Genomic DNA, 17,282 nt, shown 5'->3' on the forward strand with positions numbered 1-17,282 from the left:
AATGTATATTTTCTTATATAATTCTTAAATATTTCTTACTATGTTTGCTTGTTAAAATACTATCATGTTTTATCATTATCCTGTTACCCAAAATCCTTTTGTTATCACTAAATATATACTTTCTCATGTATTTCCACTATTCATGATGTATTGTAAGCCACATTGAGCCTGCAAAGAGGTGGGAAAATGTGGGATACAAATGCAACAAATAAATAAATAAATATGCCAGATGGGGAGATAGGGGGCAAGGGAAGAAAAGCTAGAAGGGGAGAGAGGGGGCAAGGGGAGAAAAGCTGAATGGGGAGAGAGAGGGGACGGGAAGAGAAGATGGATGGGGAGAGAGAGGAAAAGAGGACAGGTGCTAGATGGAAGTGGGGAGAAGAGAAAGGGGGAAGTGCTGTTTGGGAGTGGGAAGAAGAGAAAGGGGGAAGTTCTGGTTGGGAGTGGGGAGAAGAGAGGGGGATGTGTGGAGGAGAGAGAGAGAGGGCAAAATGCTGGATATAAGTGGGGAGGAGAGGAAAGTGCTGGATGGAAGTGGGGAAGAGAGAGAGGCAAGTTGTAGGTAGACAAAGTCTAAAGATGGAAATTGAGGATTGGATAGTAAGAAAGTACTAACTATGGGCAAAGGCATAAAATAAAATTGAAGAAAGGTGAATGAAAAAGGAAGAGAGAAAAATGACAAACAAACAGGAAAACCTGGCAATAGAGTTAAGAGAAGACGAGGAAAATAGAAACCAGAAACTGGGACCAACATAATTGAAAAAAAGCACGTGACCAGACAACAAAGGTAGAAAAAATAATTTTATTTTTAGTTTAAGATAAAGTAGTGTGGTAGCTGTGTTACTTTTTTGTTTATTTGTAGTTGTTAATTTGTAATGTAGTGAAAGGAATAGTTTTTGAAATTTACGTCTGCTATCTTTATAGCAGTACAAGGGGTTTTCGGGGGTTTCAGCTGAATTTTTGTCTACATGTTTTATTAGTTTATGGTCACTCTTAGGAAATTTTTTGTTGGACCTAGGGACTTGTTTGGGAGAGGGCCTTTTCTATGCATATTCTCCAATCCCTCTGATAGGGAAAACTTTGCTGAAACTCAAGCAGGACTGGGGAACCATGATTCTCATTGCACCTTACTGGCCAAGACAAATCTTGTTCCCTCTTCTTCTGGAGTTGTCCTTTGAGAAATGAGGGTCTGTTCTGCATCCCAGTCTCCAGTCCCTGGCCCTCATGGCCTAGATGTTGAGAGCATAGAATTTGCATTTGTTCAGCTACCTGAGGGTGTCTCTAAAATCCTGCTGGCTTCCAAGAAAGATTCCACCACGAGATGTTATGCTTTTAAGTGGAAGAAGTTTGCCATCTGGTGTAAGGGAAAAGCCCTAGATCCTCTCCTGTCCTAAACAAAAACTGCTTAAGTACCTTCTACACCTCTCCAAGTCTGGTTTAAAAAACAACTCTGTAAGAGTTCACCTTGGTGCAATTTGTGCTTACCATCACCATGTAGGAGGTAAGCCCATCTCTGTACAGCCTCTGTTCGATTCATGAGAGGGTCTGTTATTGATTAAACCTTCTATCAAGACCTCCAACTGTGTCATGGGACCTCACCCAGCTGATGAAAGCTCCTTTTGAGCCATGACTTCTGTCATCTGAAGTACCTACACAGTCAGTGAGCTGCAGACCCTAGTAACTGATCCATCTTACACAAAGTTTAATTATAACAGATTAGTTCTCCATACACATCCCAAGTTCCTTCCTAAGGTGGTGTCGGAGTTTCATCTTAACCAGTCAGCCTTTCAACAATTTTCCCCAAACCTCATGCCCATCCTGGCGAAAGCACACGACACTCCTTGGAATGCAAGCAAGCCTTGACCTATCTGAAATGGACTAACGCCCATAGACAGTCCACCTAGCGTTTTACCCAATCAGGATGGGGACAGCCATTGGTAAATGCACTTTATCCAATTGACTAGCAAACTGCATCTCTTTCACTTATACCCAGACTGGGCTCACTCTGGAGCGTCATGTCATGGCTCAGTGTTAGAGCCATGGCTGTGTCGATAGCCCTCTTGAGCTTAGCCTCTATTGAAGAGCTTTGCAAAGCTGCAACGTGGTCTTCAGTCCACACATTCACATCTCATTTTTGCCTTAAACAAAGCACCCAACGTGACAGTCTGTTTGGTCAAACAGTTCTGCAGAATTTGGTATGTAGAATCAAACTCCAGCCTGTTAGGGCCCTTTTTATTCTGTTCCAGGCTGCACCCTTACAACGGGGTTGAATATACGTTAAGATCAATTAGTTTCTGGTTGGTTTTGCCGTTGCAGGCTGATAACTAGGGATTCTCATATGTGGTTTTGCCGTTGCAGGCTGATAACTAGGGATTCTCATATGTGAGATACTATGTCCTGTTGTCCTTGGAGAAAGCAAAATTACTCACCTGTAGCAGGTGTTCTCCAAGGATGGCAGGACACGTGTTCACACATCCCCTCCCCCCCTCCTAGGAGTTGTATTCTTTTAACTTTGAGCCACACTGGAGTACCCATATCAGAAGCGTAGCTAGGTGGGGCGCAGGGGGAGTGGTCGCTCCTCCAAACAGCTGTTTTGGCGCCTATGTACCCGTGTGTCTGCTCCCTCCCTCCTGAGTCAATCTTTTCCAGTCTCTTCTGCCCGTCTCTCCCGTCTGCGTGGTCACTTTTTATTTCCCTGAAACCTTCTCCCTCCTACGCAGCACTGCACCGGCGATTCACAGTCAGCCTTCTGCCAGCGTCCGGGCCTCTCAGGCGCGTCCCACCTCTGCGGAAAACAGGAAGTTGCAATAGAGTAGGCGTGACGTGCCTGAGGAGAGGCCCCGACGCTGGCAGAAGGCTGACTGTGAATCGCTAATGCGGTGCTGCGCAGGAGGGAGAAGGCTTCAGGGAAGTAAAAAGTGACCACGCGGATGGGAGAGACGGGCAGAAGAGAAGGTGAATGATGCAACGCTCAGGGGGGGGGGGGGGGGCTGGATAAGGGAGAAAGCTGCCCGGGGGGGGGGGGGGGGGGGGGGTAATTGACCGGAGTGGAAGCTGGAGGAGTAAAGAAATAACAGTTGAGTATCACTAAAACAGTGTCAAAAATTATTGTTGCTGGTAGAATATGGTAATACTAGGGCCCAGCTAAGGAATAAGTTATTTTGAGTTAGTCTTCACTGGACCAAACTTGCTTTCCTTGTGCCATCACAGTCCAGCAGGATAGGCAGTGCCCTAAATGTGGAAGATAAAGGATTTTTTTAAAATATTTATATCACACATTATCCCAAGCAAAGTTGGATTCAGTGTGACTTACATTTGAAAATACAGTGAGACAGAATAATAGAATTTAGTTATATCATGGGAATAAATAGATGGGTGAGTCTGAAACATTTAGCATATATACCCAACTGGGCATTTAAAAGTTTGTCCTTTATTGATACCACATGTTCAGAAATCATAGCCTTTAGTATAGACAGTTATTCAAAGATTATCACATGGGAGGGGAAGGTGATAGGGACACAAAGAGGGCACTACTGGAAAGGGGAGGAGGAGATAGGGACAGAGAGGGGCACCACTGGAAGGGGGATATGGGGACAATGGTGAAAAATGGGTGAGATGGGGACAAAGAGGTAATGCTGGAAAAGGGGGAAGATGGTAACGGGTAATGCTGGAAAAATGGGGAAGATGGGGATACAGGACAGTGTTAGAAAAAGGGAGAGGTGGGGACACCAGGATGGCAGTTGCTAGAAAGTGGGAGATGAGGAGACCAGGTAGACTAGTGCTGAAAAAGGGGGGAGATGGGGACACAGGACACATGCTGAACTTGGGGGTAGGATAGGGACAAGGGACACAGAAGGGAGATGCTGGACAGGACAAATAGTGGTGCAGAGGAAAAAAGGATGGTGCACTTGGAGACAGAAGAAATGTCAGATGGGCAAGAGACCCTGTAAAGGCAGAAGAAACAGAGAAAAACAGAAGAGACAGTGGGACCAAAGCAAATGATAAAATAAATTGTTCAAACAACAGTAGAGGGGTCCGAGTGCATTTTCTTAAGTCATTTTGGATGTACTGCAGCACAGATTTTGATGGGTAGAATCAGGGACTGCACATCCCACATGAATTTGGGATGTGAGTTCACACTAGGACTGGTTGAAAAATCTCCCTTCTGGAACTGAATAACTTGGCAGCTCTATACACAGCTATTTGATAGTGGGGACATAAAACGAAAGATCAGTGCCAAACAGATGTAGAGAACGAAAGGAAGAAGACAAGAGGCGAGAGAAGAAATGGAAAGGTCAACCTGGAAAAGAATTTGTAAGGCTGACTCATGGAACGTGGAAAAAAAGCCTATTCCCAGACAACAAAGGTAGAAAACATTATTTTTATTTAATACTTTGTAAGCACTGAGATGTACCTGCTTTGTAAAATGTACATTTTTTCTATTTTTCAAAGTTCAGGAGAAAATGCATTTCTGTCTCTTTTTTTTTTTTTTTTTTTTTACCAGTATTGCACTGTTTAGAGTTGGGTTTCTGCCAGGTGCTTGTGACCTGGGTTGGTCACATTGGAAAAAGGATACTGGGCTAGATGGACCATTGGTCTGACCCAGTATGACTGCTCTTATGTTATATAGATGAGGGTCTGTCCATGTTCTGCATGTGTGACTGAGGTGAAGGATTCTGCCAGCATGTAGTACCTGTGTAGGAATGTGTAACAGTGCAGCTTGTTCCAGTTTCCCAATAGTAGGTATATTGGTGCTCCAGAGCCCAGTGTAATATATATAGCACTGTCTTCTGATAGGTGGTTTAGGTGGTTTAGGGCTGTTATGGTGTGGTAAGTTTTGTGTTCTAGAGCAGTCCTGAAGTTACCCCCTTGCCAGTCAGGTTTTCAGGATATCCACAATAAATATGCATGACTTTGATTTGCATATACTGCCTCCATTACATGCAAATCTTTTTCATGCAGATTCATTGTGGATAGCCTGAAAACCTGAATGGCAAGGAAGTACTCCAGGACCACCTAGGGAAACACTTCTCTAGGTCTCACTGTAATATTTATAGCATTGTCTTTTCATAGATGGGTTAGGGCTGTTTTGATGTGGTAAGTTTTCAGTATAGGTTGTGGGTGTCTTTTTGCAGGGGTTTGTGTTATTTCACAAAGTGTCTAGCCCTATTTGAAAGTAGGCTCTGGGGCAAGGGCCACCAAAGGTCACCCAAGATAAAAATGCTCAAGACTAGTGTTCTTCACATCCTGTAGAGTCGCCACACAAACAAATGCCCATCTGATTTAAACAAGGTGTCTAGCAGTGGAAAGACTGGGTGTGCTATTCCTGAGGTGATGGTCTCGATTTGAATATTTTTATTTGAAGTTAAGAACACAGGCCTGCTCTGGCCAGTCCGGGGACCTCTTCTGCGTCCTGCCTACTGTTGTAACTTACTGTTTCCTTGTAGGCAGGACGCAACAGAGACAGCCTGTATTAATCATTGCCCGCCACAGCCCCTGAGCAACAACACAGACACTGCTGTCTAGCTGACACCAACCAGCGCCTATTTTATAAAAGTCTGAGATCAAAACCTGGCTACGCCTCTGACCCATATGTGAGAATACATGTCCTGGTGTTCTTTGAAAATACCTGCTGTAGATGTGTAACTGCTTTACTATGAGTGGAAACTGTAATAGGAGGCAATAAGATGATGAATAGAAAGAATCTACTATTAAAGATAAGATCTACAGCTGTCCTTTTTTTTTTTTAACTAATCGCAGAAGGCTGCCTTTCAGCTACTGCCAAAGTGTCCCTTTCTCTGTTCTGCCATCATCTCTCCTCAAGCAGAGAGTTTGGTTCTCTGGTTTTGAGAACAACTTAGATGGAAGTTATACCTATAATATATTCCGTGTGTAAAGAGAGGCTTGGGGGGGGGGGGGGGGGAACCAGACTCACTAATCTAGAACTGAATGTAACTTTACTTATCATAATCCAGGCGGGAGGTGGTGGAGATGAAAACGGTAACGAAATTCAAAAATGCGTGGGATAAACATAAAGGAATCCTGTTCAGAAGGAATGGATCCTCAGAAGCCTAGCAGAGATTGGGTGCAGCGTTAGTGGTTGGGAGGCACTGCTAGTACTGGGCAGACTTCTACGGTCGGTGCCCTGAAAATGGTACATACAAATCAAGGTCAGGTATATATATATAAAGTAGCATATATGAGTTTATCTTGTTGGGCAGAGTGGATGGACCATACAGGTCTTTTTCTGCCGTCACCTACTATGTTAGTATGATGCCTTTTTATATACTCCATGGCTGGTAAAATGGGTGTTGGTACTGTAGGGGTGGAACCATAAATAGTGACTTCACCCTTAAGGTTGGCACTGTATGAGTAGCAGTACATTTTTTTCCTACAAGACAAGTACTGCATAGATAAGAGGAAAGATACCGTTAAAAGGGAAAAAAGCTATGGTGAGAGATGAGATGAGAAAAGAAAGGATTGAAAAGTAGAAACAAGATAAAATATTAAACAACGGAGAACAAAATGAAACATCCAGATGCACTTAATATGTAAAACTATTGTATAAATATAAAATAATGTAAATTTTATGCAAAGCTGTTGCAAGATTAACACAGAATGTACCTAGTCTGATGACTGTGGCAATCACCTATTACACTAAAGCGGCATGGTAGTTTAGGAACTATCATAATCCACTAACTTCTTCATTTACTGTATTCCTTCACAGAGCATCAGAACTTCTTCGGCATAGACGAAAATCTGGGGCCTGTAGCTATAAGCATCCGGAGGGAGAAGGTGGAGGATCCAAGAGAGAAGGAGGGGTCACAATTCAATTACCGCATTACTTTCCGGACAAGTGAGGTAATGTGCACATACTGTCGGATTGCAGAAATCTTTAGTGTCAGAATAAAATATATTAAAGAGAAATCATTGTGAAATTACCTTATTTGTGACTAGAAAACATATATTTTTTGTTTCTGTATCTTCCATAGAGAGAAGGTATTAAAATGCTGCTTATAGTTAATGTAGCATATTTGTCACAGGTACGTGGATATACTTGTAAGAACCGTTCTCTCTCATAGAATAATTGCTTGTGTTAGGGAAGACCTTGCTGTAAAACTGTAAATTAAACATGCCTAGAAATGCCGTTTTGTGTTTATATGTCAGTTGTGAATGTGAACTTCATTTTTCCATGAACATCAGCACTATTCACAATGATTTAAGCATAAGGGAAGTTTTTAGAGTTGGAAGATTGATTGTGTTTCTGTTAGATGATATACCTACATATAGTAAGCAAAACCTTCTACTTTCACTCCTGCTACAGCTTACCACTCTAAGAGGAGCAATTTTGGAAGACGCTGTACCTTCCACAGCTAGACATGGCATAGCACGTGGCCTACCTCTTAAAGAAATCCTGGAGTATGTGATACCAGAGCTGAACATTCAGTGCCTAAGGCAAGCTTTGAACTCACCTAAAGTTTCTGAACAGCTTCTTAAGCTTGATGAGCAAGGGGTATGTACACGCTCTTCTTTATTACCTATCAAAAGATTGTATGTACTTTCCTCTCGGTACCTTAATTCTTTATTAAGACAAGGAGGAAAAACAAAGCAGACAATTCTGTAACATAGATGCTATCATTTACATGCCCATTGCGCTTGCAAATGTTTCAAATAATATGTGTATGAACGTGCAATGCACGTAGATGCCAGAATTCTGTCTAAGCATTATTCTGCAAATACCTGCTTAACTTACATATCAAGCCTCATTGCAAATACTTGATATGTAAGTTAAGCAGGTATTTGCAGAATAATGCATAGGCAGTGCTCCCACTTAGGCATGTAGCTTACAGAATACGATAAGATTTGAATCTCCAATATATAGGTGCTAACCCTTACAGTAGCTCTATGGCTGGTGTAAGTGCTTGCACCCAAATGCTGAGTGTGTATATATGGGCTTAGGCTAATATTCTAGAAAGGAAAGTAGGCGCCCACATTCCTTTTTAGGATAGTCTACTACCAGGCACCCTGTTATAGAATTGCCCTTGAATTGAATATATGAATGTTACCTGAAAATCTTCTCTCATGTTACAATTGCTGTGTGTCACGGTCATCGACGTCCATGCCTTGCTCGTCAGTGCCCTATTCCATCTACACCCATTAGTTAGTTTTACCTACAGTTCTAGCCAGTGACCTGTGGGGTCACTGTAGAGTGGTGAAAGCCAAGCTGGTGATGTCATCAGTGCTGAGCCGTTCTTAAGCTGGCGTCTGTGTGCACTCAGAGGCAGATGCATCAAACTTACCGAGTCAGGAGCGATCGTTTAGAACCAGATTAAACCGGTTTAGCGATCACGGTATATAGCTATGAATGCACCAAAGCCAACAGCAACCTCATTACCGCATTCGCAATTGTGGAATGAAAACGCTATGTATGGTAATGATGTAAATCTCATTTAAGTGCAAGCAACGAACGATGCACAGCTGTTTACAATCAATGCACATAAAGGTTTAAACCCCTTTAATGTGATATATTGAATGTGTGCTCAGGGGCTGCCGGTAACTCCAGAGCTGTCATAATAACGTCATAAAGCGTCCATACAGTGTGTGCATAAGCCTGTCTATGATGTGCTATTTATGCGTGGGTGCGCGCGCGTGCGTGCACATTTGTCGGAAGTGCTGCAACGCCTCTTCAACAGGCGTTCTTCGTACCCCAGATCTGTAAGTATTGCCATTTGTCCCTTTCTCTCTCCCTCCCTCCTTCTTTATCGAATAGTTATACTGCCAGCATATTATACATGAATGTTCGTAATGTGCGTGTAAAAAAAAGGTATTTTCTAGAATGAAGGTGGGGTAGGGGTGGAGCTAATAGGGAGCGTTAGCGGAACAGGGGTTGCATGCTAAAATTGCCCTCAAAAGTTTTTCCTTATCGAACAGTTGTACTGCCAGCATATATGAACGTTCATAATGTGCGTGTAAAAAAAAAAAAAAGACAAAACCCAAAAAGACAGCACATCATTGCTTTTTGTATGTCCTTTATTTCTTTTGTCATACTGTGACACTTAACAGCCCTTCTTCTTGTTTTACAGGTTGAAGAGCTGAAGAAACGTGCAAGGACGTTGAGGAAGGATCACCAGGAATGACTCCAGGAGGTTAAGGCAAACCTCGACAACAGCCCAGGTACTTGTTGGTTTGCCATGAGATGTGATAATGCCCTGGGGTACTGATATTTCCCTTGTCTCTATGCAGAAATGTCTTCTTCAGAGGGTGAGGAGGAAGATGATGATGATGATGAGGGGTCTCTGGCAGGTGTTGCTCCTCCCTGCCCTTGTCTGTCCCGGCCCGTCTTCTGGCCCTCCCCCCCAAGAGATCCCGTAAAACCCCACTGATGCGCTTGCCCGCCCCGACATGGCCCTTTGCACCTTGCCTCTCCTCCTCCCCCCCACCCAGAGTTGAGGCCCACTGCCTCCCCCCCCCCCCCCAGCTGCACAGTCCCACTAGCCCTCCTCTCCCCCGTCTGTTGAACCTCCTCTTCGCCATCCTGCCAGCCCCCCCTCCTTCTATAACCACTGCTACCCCCTCCCACGCTCCCCCTCGGACTTCCCTCCTCCCTTTCCCTGCCTGTGGAAAGCCATGCCGCCCCCCCCCCCTGAGGAGTCACCCCCCTCCTGGAGCAATACAAGATGGAGGTGATAGTTGTCCATGGTGAGTTTCAAAAGGAATTTATTGCCCATGCCGGTGTGTGCATGTTAAAGGTGTCCGTGAGGAAGCTTTCTAACAGTCCTTCTTTTGTCTTTACTTGCAGGTGCCATGGTGGACCTCACAGGGGAGGACATTCCCTCTCACCCACCCTCTCACCCCCCCTTGACCGCAGTGTCTCCCCCATTCCCCCTGCTCCCACCTTCGCCAGATCCACGTCCCCTATCCCTCCCACTCCTACCCTTGTTGACCGCGCCTCGTCTCCCATTCCTCTCGCCCGTACTAACCTCTCCGCTGAGGAACTCCAGGAGATGGCAGAGGTATTGCATATGGGAGGGCAGACACTGGAGGACCTTTCCCAGGTGCTCCAGTATCTGGCCTCCCAAGTATGGCGTGCTTGACCTCATTTCCTCCCCCTCTCTCCCCTATCCAACCCCATATTTCCCCCCCCCTCTATAATATATCCTCCCCCAGTATATATATATATATCCCTTGTATATATTGTATATATATCTCCCTCCCTCGTTGCATTTTTTATATATTACCCCCTCCCTTTGAAAATTTATAAAGTTTGTTTTTGTTAAGACAATTCTGTGTGTTCTTGTGATGTTGTTTTCCAGAAGGTTGGGGGGGGGGGGTTTATCAGACAGCCAGGGGACAGAAATAATAGATTAAACTGTAGTACATAAAAAACAGAAACAACATGTTGATACAAACTGGGGGGGGGGGGGGTCAAAGTCAGCATGTGATCAGAAATACTGCATGAAGCAACGTGAATTTCCTGACTTGCGGTGGACGGAAGGAAAAACACAGACAAACCAATCAGCTTCTACTTTTCAGGTCATCATGTCTCCACGCATTGGCTATGTGTGCCTACTTTCCAGGTCATCACGTCTCCACGCATTGGCTGTGTGTGTGCATATATATGACGTAGAAGTAACTCCGGGAATATTGTACGTCATTAACAAGCAACGCACAAATCTGCGTGCTATCATCATGTTTGTCGTACACGTGTCTCGCCGCAACTTGGAAATGGATGGTGGATTTTTCTTGGCACCGTTGGACTTTTTTGCTGGGAGGCAACAAGCTGGCAGGCCAGGACAGGAGCCAAGGCGACCCGTTCATCAAGACCCTGCCCATGTTCGCCCTCACTTCCACCCCCGCCCATGTGTGTTCCGTCCATGGGTGGTGTTGGAAGACATGTCAGACAGGAAAATAGTAGATGACTACCGCTTGTCCCGACCAGCTATATATGAGCTGTACGAGGAAATATGAGCTGATATTGACCCACCCACTGCAAGATCTCATGCAGTACCTGGGCTGGTGAAGCTGCTGATTGTTCTGCAGTTCCTTGCCACAGGGACATTCCAGCATGTATTAGGGGGTAACAGTGGCGTGGACCAGTCTACTGTTTCAAGACATCTAACACAGGTACTACTCTGATTTTTGCACTACCGCCTCCTCGTCTTGCCTCCATGGTGTCTGCTCTGCCCTCCTCCCCCTTTGTTACCCCCTTCTCATATCTTTCTAACAACGTTATCCACTTGTATTCATTTTTAGGACTGCTCACATTCCCGAGCCATGATGATTTTAAAAAGTGCATTACCAAATACACCACATACACTATGAACCCCCCCCCCCCACCCCCCTTTGCTCTATATTGCAGGTACTGCGAGCCCTGAAAAGTTGTGTTCGCAAGCACATTACATACCCTACAGGGGAAGAGGAGCGGAGGAGGATCAAGCAGGACTTTTACAAGATTGCTTGCATGCCCAATGTCCTGGGGGCTATTGACTGCACACATGTTGCCTTCACTCCGCCTGATTATCAAGAAATACAGTACCGTAACTGCAAGATGGGATACTCGTTGAATGTCCAAGTGGTGTGCGATGCAAACCTCAGGATCCTCGATGTTGTGTCACGTTATCTGAGGAGCTGCCATGACTCTTACATCTTGTCAAACTGTGCGCTGGGGAAGAAATTTGCTGAGGGGGAATTCGGACAAGGGTGGCTTCTTGGTGAGTGTTTTTGTGTTTTAACAGATGTGGCAGTGGTGCCAGAAGGGATGCATATGACACCTGTTTTAAAAGTAGCACTACACAGCTGTGAGAGGTCTCTGTTTGGCATACTGTTAGTTGCTGATAGCAATGTATTGGTTTTGTGTTCCTGCAGGGGATGCCGGATATGGATCCTGACTACTGGCTACTGACCCCGCTCACAGTGCCCCACTCAGAGGCAGAGAAGCGCTACAACGAGTCACACATCTCGACTAGGTGTACTATTGAGCGGACCTTCTTGGTACTAAAGAGCCGGTTTCCCTGCTTGCACCTTTCCGGAGGATCTCTGCAATATTCCCCTGATAAGGTGGCGGACATATTGACTGTGTGCTGCATGCTGTATAACATCGCACTGAAGCATCGCCTAGAGATAAACATAGTAGTGCCTCCAGAAGTGGACATAACCCTCTTGGACAGAGAATCCAGTGTAACCAGGGGAAATGCCATGCGACAGCAGCTGATCCGGGAGTACTTTGGCAGACTTCCACAGCCTGTGTAGTCAGCTACCACTTGTGCATTACTATATCGTACATATGAGTTACCAAGGTAGAAGCCAAGAAGACATATATGCATAGCGTTCTTTGAACCACAGCTAATATTTAATTCATTAGACAGACCATCTGTATGAATACTTGAAATTTCATTTATTAATATCATACAAATAAAAACTTGTGACAAAACCCTTGTGTGTGGTGTACACAATATCACATATAACTATGATAAGTACAGATACGTTTTTTTTACACGCCTCGATTCTATTGACATTGATACGTAAAAAAAGTGCGTTAAGAAACAGTCAGACTTTGCTGTTCAAGGTGTTCCACTTGCACCGTCACACAGGACTGACGGATCTTGCTGTTTCACTGCGCCTTGAAAAAAGAAACAGAAAAGTTGTTGTGAATTCTGAACGCATGTATCACTGTATCTTGTTAGGGAGGGTGGGGGAAGTGTCATACCACAGTATTCATAACTTACCATATCTGAGGACACAAGGGCTCGAGGTTTCGGTAGGACAACGCGACAGAGGATAACTGGTAACTGGGGCTGCGAGGAAACAAAAAAACCCCAACTTTTACAAGTATACATTATGGGTGTATCTGGTGGCTGGGAGGTAGGGATAATGAGGAGACCGCAAGCCCTGCATCTGCATTAAAAAGGGTTTAAAAGTATATTTGCCAACAATACTTACTATTGAGAGAGGGGCTGCCACACAGGGGAGGGACAGGAGGGTATCCTGTGGTCCTGCCTGTGAATAAAAAAAACAAAAAAAGGTGCATTTGCTAAAAGTGAGCATGAAAAAAACTATCGAGAGAGGGGCCTGGGACACAAGGGAGGGATAGTGAGAAGGCTGCAAGCACTGGCTGTGAGGATAGAAAAAAAACAAGTGTGTGTCTACCAAGTATAAACACAATAAGCACGTGAGATACTTGGAAGAGTAGGGATGGGGTGGTTGGCTTGTCATCCAGGCTGTAAGAAAAAAAAGCAAGGTTTCAGTGCATCTGGAGGGATAGTGAGGAGGCCGCAATCCCTGCATATGAGGATAGAAAAACAAGTGTGCGTCTGCCAAGTATAAACACAATAAGCACTTGAGATACTTACTTGGAAGAGCAGGACTGGGAGACCAGAAGATGTGGGGGGGGGGGGGGGGGTTGGCTTATCATCCAGCCTGTAAGAAAAAAAAAAAAAGCAAGGTTAAAAGTGCACAAATGTGTGTGGGTTTGGTGGCTAGGAAACTATACGGTAGCCACGGGAGATACTTACAGAGAGAGTGCAGGGACACGAGAGTAGGGGAAAAAAGAACACACGTATTAGATGAACACATTATGACAAAGGGGATAGAGAATATGTGACTGTGAGAGAGATGTATATAGGGAATAGATAAGGAGAATATTCCATTTGCACTGCGGGAACTGACGGCGGGGTCATCCCACGATACCTCATTCCTCAGCTCTCTGATCTCCTGTTGGAGATCCTGAAAGCACATCCTCATCTGCTGTTGCTGCACCGCGAAATGCCTTTAAGCTTGCTGCTGTAGTTCATGGAAATTCCCTTTCAGTATCTCACACAGGTCGCTCACATGGGTGTTGGTGTTCTCCAACCCACGCATCAATGCATTGCCCATCAAGTTCAGCTGCTTGCACTGTGCATCAGACACGAGGCGCACCTGCTTACATATGGCATCTGTCGAATGCTGAACACACCCAGCCACTTCTTTAAGCAGTGTGTTGATACCCTCACTCCACTTGGCCTGCATCTCCCACAGCTGGCGCCGATCGTCCCATTCCTCTATAGGAGGGGGTGCAGGAGGACGGTCATTGTGTGACTCAACAGCAGAAGATATGGGGGTGACATCGACAAGCTTGAAGGGTCACGGTTTCTTCCGGCTCCCCATCCTCTCCTCCCTGTGTAGGCATTAGTAACCATAGCCCTTAAAATAGAAAGGGTACAAATTACACACACATACACCCCACCAATGTCCTGTTTTAACTTCATGCAACACACAATGCCACCTCAGTACTCACGTGCTTTTTGTTCATCCTGGCTGCAACATGGTGGTACAGGCTCTGACACCCCTGTGGAAGTGCCAGCAACCGGATGGCCACCTACCAAAAAAAACCAAACAAACAAAAAAGGCCAGCCGATTAACAACCGGCTTCTGCGCCCACTAAGTACATAAGTAATGCCATACTGGGAAAGACCAAGGGTCCATCGAGCCCAGCATCCTGTCCACGACAGCGGCCAATCCAGGCCAAGGGCACCTGGCAAGCTTCCCAAACGTACAAACATTCTATACATGTTATTCCTGGAATTGTGGATGTTTCCCAAGTCCATTTAGTAGCGGTTTATGGACTTGTCCTTTAGGAAACCGTCCAACCCCTTTTTAAACTCTGCTAAGCTAACCGCCTTCCGATTTGTTTTAAATTTACTACACTGTAGTTTCATCGCATGCCCCCTAGTCCTAGTATTTTTGGAAAGCGTGAACAGACGCTTCACATCCACCTGTTCCACTCCACTCATTATTTTATATACCTCTATCATGTCTCCCCTCAGCCGTCTCTTCTCCAAGCTGTATAGCCCTAGCCTCCTTAATCTTTCTTCATAGGGAAGTCGTCCCATTCCCGCTATCATTTTAGTCGCCCTTCGCTGCACCTTTTCCAATTCTACTATATCTTTCTTGAGATGCGGCGACCAGAACTGAACACAATACTCAAGGTGCGGTCGCACCATGGAGAGATACAACGGCATTATAACATCCTCACACCTGTTTTCCATACCTTTTCTAATAATACCCAACATTCTATTCGCTTTCCTAGTCGCAGCAGCACACTGAGCAGAAAGTTTCAGTGTATTATCGACGATGACACCCAGATCCCTTTCTTGGTCCGTAACTCCTAACGTGGAACCTTGCATGACGTAGCTATAATTCGGGTTCTTTTTTCCCACATGCATCACCTTGCACTTGCTCACATTAAACGTCATCTGCCATTTAGCCGCCCAGTCTCCCAGTCTTGTAAGGTCCTCTTGTAATTTTTCACAATCCTCTCGCGATTTAACAACTTTGAATAACTTTGTGTCATCAGCAAATTTAATTACCTAGCTAATTACTCCCATCTCTGAATCATTTATAAATATATTAAAAAGCAGTGGCCCTAGCACAGACCCCTGAGGAACCCCACTAACTACCCTTCTCCATTGTGAATACTGCCCATTTAACTCCACTCTCTGTTTCCTATCTTTCAACCAGTTTTTAATCCACAATAGGACATTTCCTCCTATCCCATGACCCTCCAATTTCCTCTGTAGCCTTTCATGAGGTACCTTGTCAAACGCCTTTTGAAAATCCAGATACACAATATCAACCTGTTTGTCCACATGTTTGTTTACTCCTTCAAAGAATTGAAGTAAATTGGTCAGGCAAGATTTCCCCACACAAAAGCCGTGCTGACTCGGTCTCAGTAATCCATGTCCTCGGATGTGCTCTGGTCTCTTCCAGCACAGCACATCACATTACTCACCACCTTCTCTGTCCTCAGTTGTGGGACATGGGGTCCCACCTGGCAATCTGGTGTCATCTTCCAGATGTTCACCTACAAAGACAAACAGAAACAAGTTTGATCCAAACCCACCCATCACCACAGTTCTTACCACCACCCCATTGTCTGCAATACGATAAAACCAACTCACCCTCCATATCATCAATGGCCTCCTCCGATGTGTCGACACCACCACACAAGCCGACTACCTGCTGACAGCCAAGGGTGGGCAACACAGCCTCCTCCAGGGGGGTCAGCTCCATGCTTCCACTTCTTCCGTGTCTTGGCTTTGAAATCTTGCCAATGATTTTTACATTGCTCCACAGTGCACCTCTGCACACCAACAGCACTCACATCCTCCGCAATCTTCCTCCAGATTTGTTTTTTTTTTTTTGCCAAGGGAGAGCCTTGACTTTTTTTAAAAATGGCCAAACTCTTCGCATACACGATGCACCAAAACTTCAAGCACGTCATTGTGAATTTTGGTGCACGCTTCCGCTTACCATTGCCATCAGGGCCCCACTTTGAACCACTGTTTCCTCCTCCTCCTCCCGTCGGGGCACATTATCCTCCATTGCTTCCAGAAAAAAAAAATAGAGGAGATGTTAGCATCAGGAAAATGCAAGAAGCACTACCCAGCCATAAGCTCATCTCTCTGCATGAAACGTCTCACTTACCTATGAAAATGTGAAAGCACCCAAAAAACAAAAAGGAAATCAGGAGTTAAGCAACATGGCACACACCAGTAGCCGTTGCGAGTGATTAAAAAACCCCGCTTCCAAGTGACGTGTATCTTACACGACATGCGTACAACAGCCACAGTGATACCGTGTGCTTAATGAATGACTATTGTGTTCATGTGTTTCCTACACCGCTAGCTGGGATTTCATCAGGTTAGCGATACTTTCATGCATCCACCTTTGTAGTACTGTGCCGATCATTTGTATATGTTTTTTTTTAGAGCATCCATTGCTTTTTCTTAATCGGTATGTTTAGAACGTGACCTTTACGTTTTTGGTTCTTCTATGTTTCTTTGATGCATCGAACTCTCAGTGTTCTGGCAATAATCCTTGATTGAGCTTAGGCCTGCCTGAAGGTCTTCTAGTTCCATCTGCTGTTTCATTGTCAGGCCGTGGCCTGAAGCTTTGCTGCAGCTTCTTCTTGCTCTGTTCCAGTGAAGCCTGCTTCCTTGCCTTGAAGGTCCTACTTTCTCTTCAGCTGTCCCCCCAGTCATCCTCATTGACTCCCTGGTCACTGGCTGCAGTGAGTAGGCTCCGTACTGAGTTTTGGACTGTGTGTGCTGGAAGCGCGGAGGGTTCCGCTTGGGCTGTTCCTGGTTCCTGTTTGCTGCACTGTGCCTGTGTGTGTCTTTTGCCTTAGGAGCATTCGGCTCAGGCATTTCAGAGACTGTTATTGATTTGCTTGCTTTGGGAGCGTTCGGCTCAGGCATTTCAGAGACTGTTATTGATTTGCTTGGTTTGGGATCGTTCGGCTCAGG

General features: G+C 45.1%; 1 protein-coding gene and 1 long non-coding RNA gene across 2 annotated transcripts in view; one reads left to right on the plus strand and one right to left on the minus strand.

The window, feature by feature from the left end:
- Nucleotides 1–17,282, plus strand: part of SIPA1L2 (signal induced proliferation associated 1 like 2) — a 922,756-nt gene that overhangs the window by 106,679 nt on the left and 798,795 nt on the right. The window contains exons 2-3 of the mRNA XM_030198133.1: nt 6,728–6,861; nt 7,325–7,513. Of these exons, the coding sequence (XP_030053993.1) occupies nt 6,728–6,861; nt 7,325–7,513 (323 nt within the window). The remainder of the gene's footprint in view (nt 1–6,727; nt 6,862–7,324; nt 7,514–17,282) is intronic.
- Nucleotides 8,614–16,668, minus strand: LOC115466708. The gene is made up of 3 exons (XR_003941583.1): nt 16,585–16,668; nt 12,075–12,080; nt 8,614–8,625 (listed from the first exon to the last, which is right to left on the minus strand). It is a non-coding gene; the product is annotated as an uncharacterized LOC115466708 (long non-coding RNA).

This window comes from Microcaecilia unicolor, chromosome 3 (genome assembly GCF_901765095.1).
Source record: "Microcaecilia unicolor chromosome 3, aMicUni1.1, whole genome shotgun sequence".
NCBI lineage: Eukaryota > Metazoa > Chordata > Amphibia > Gymnophiona > Siphonopidae > Microcaecilia > Microcaecilia unicolor.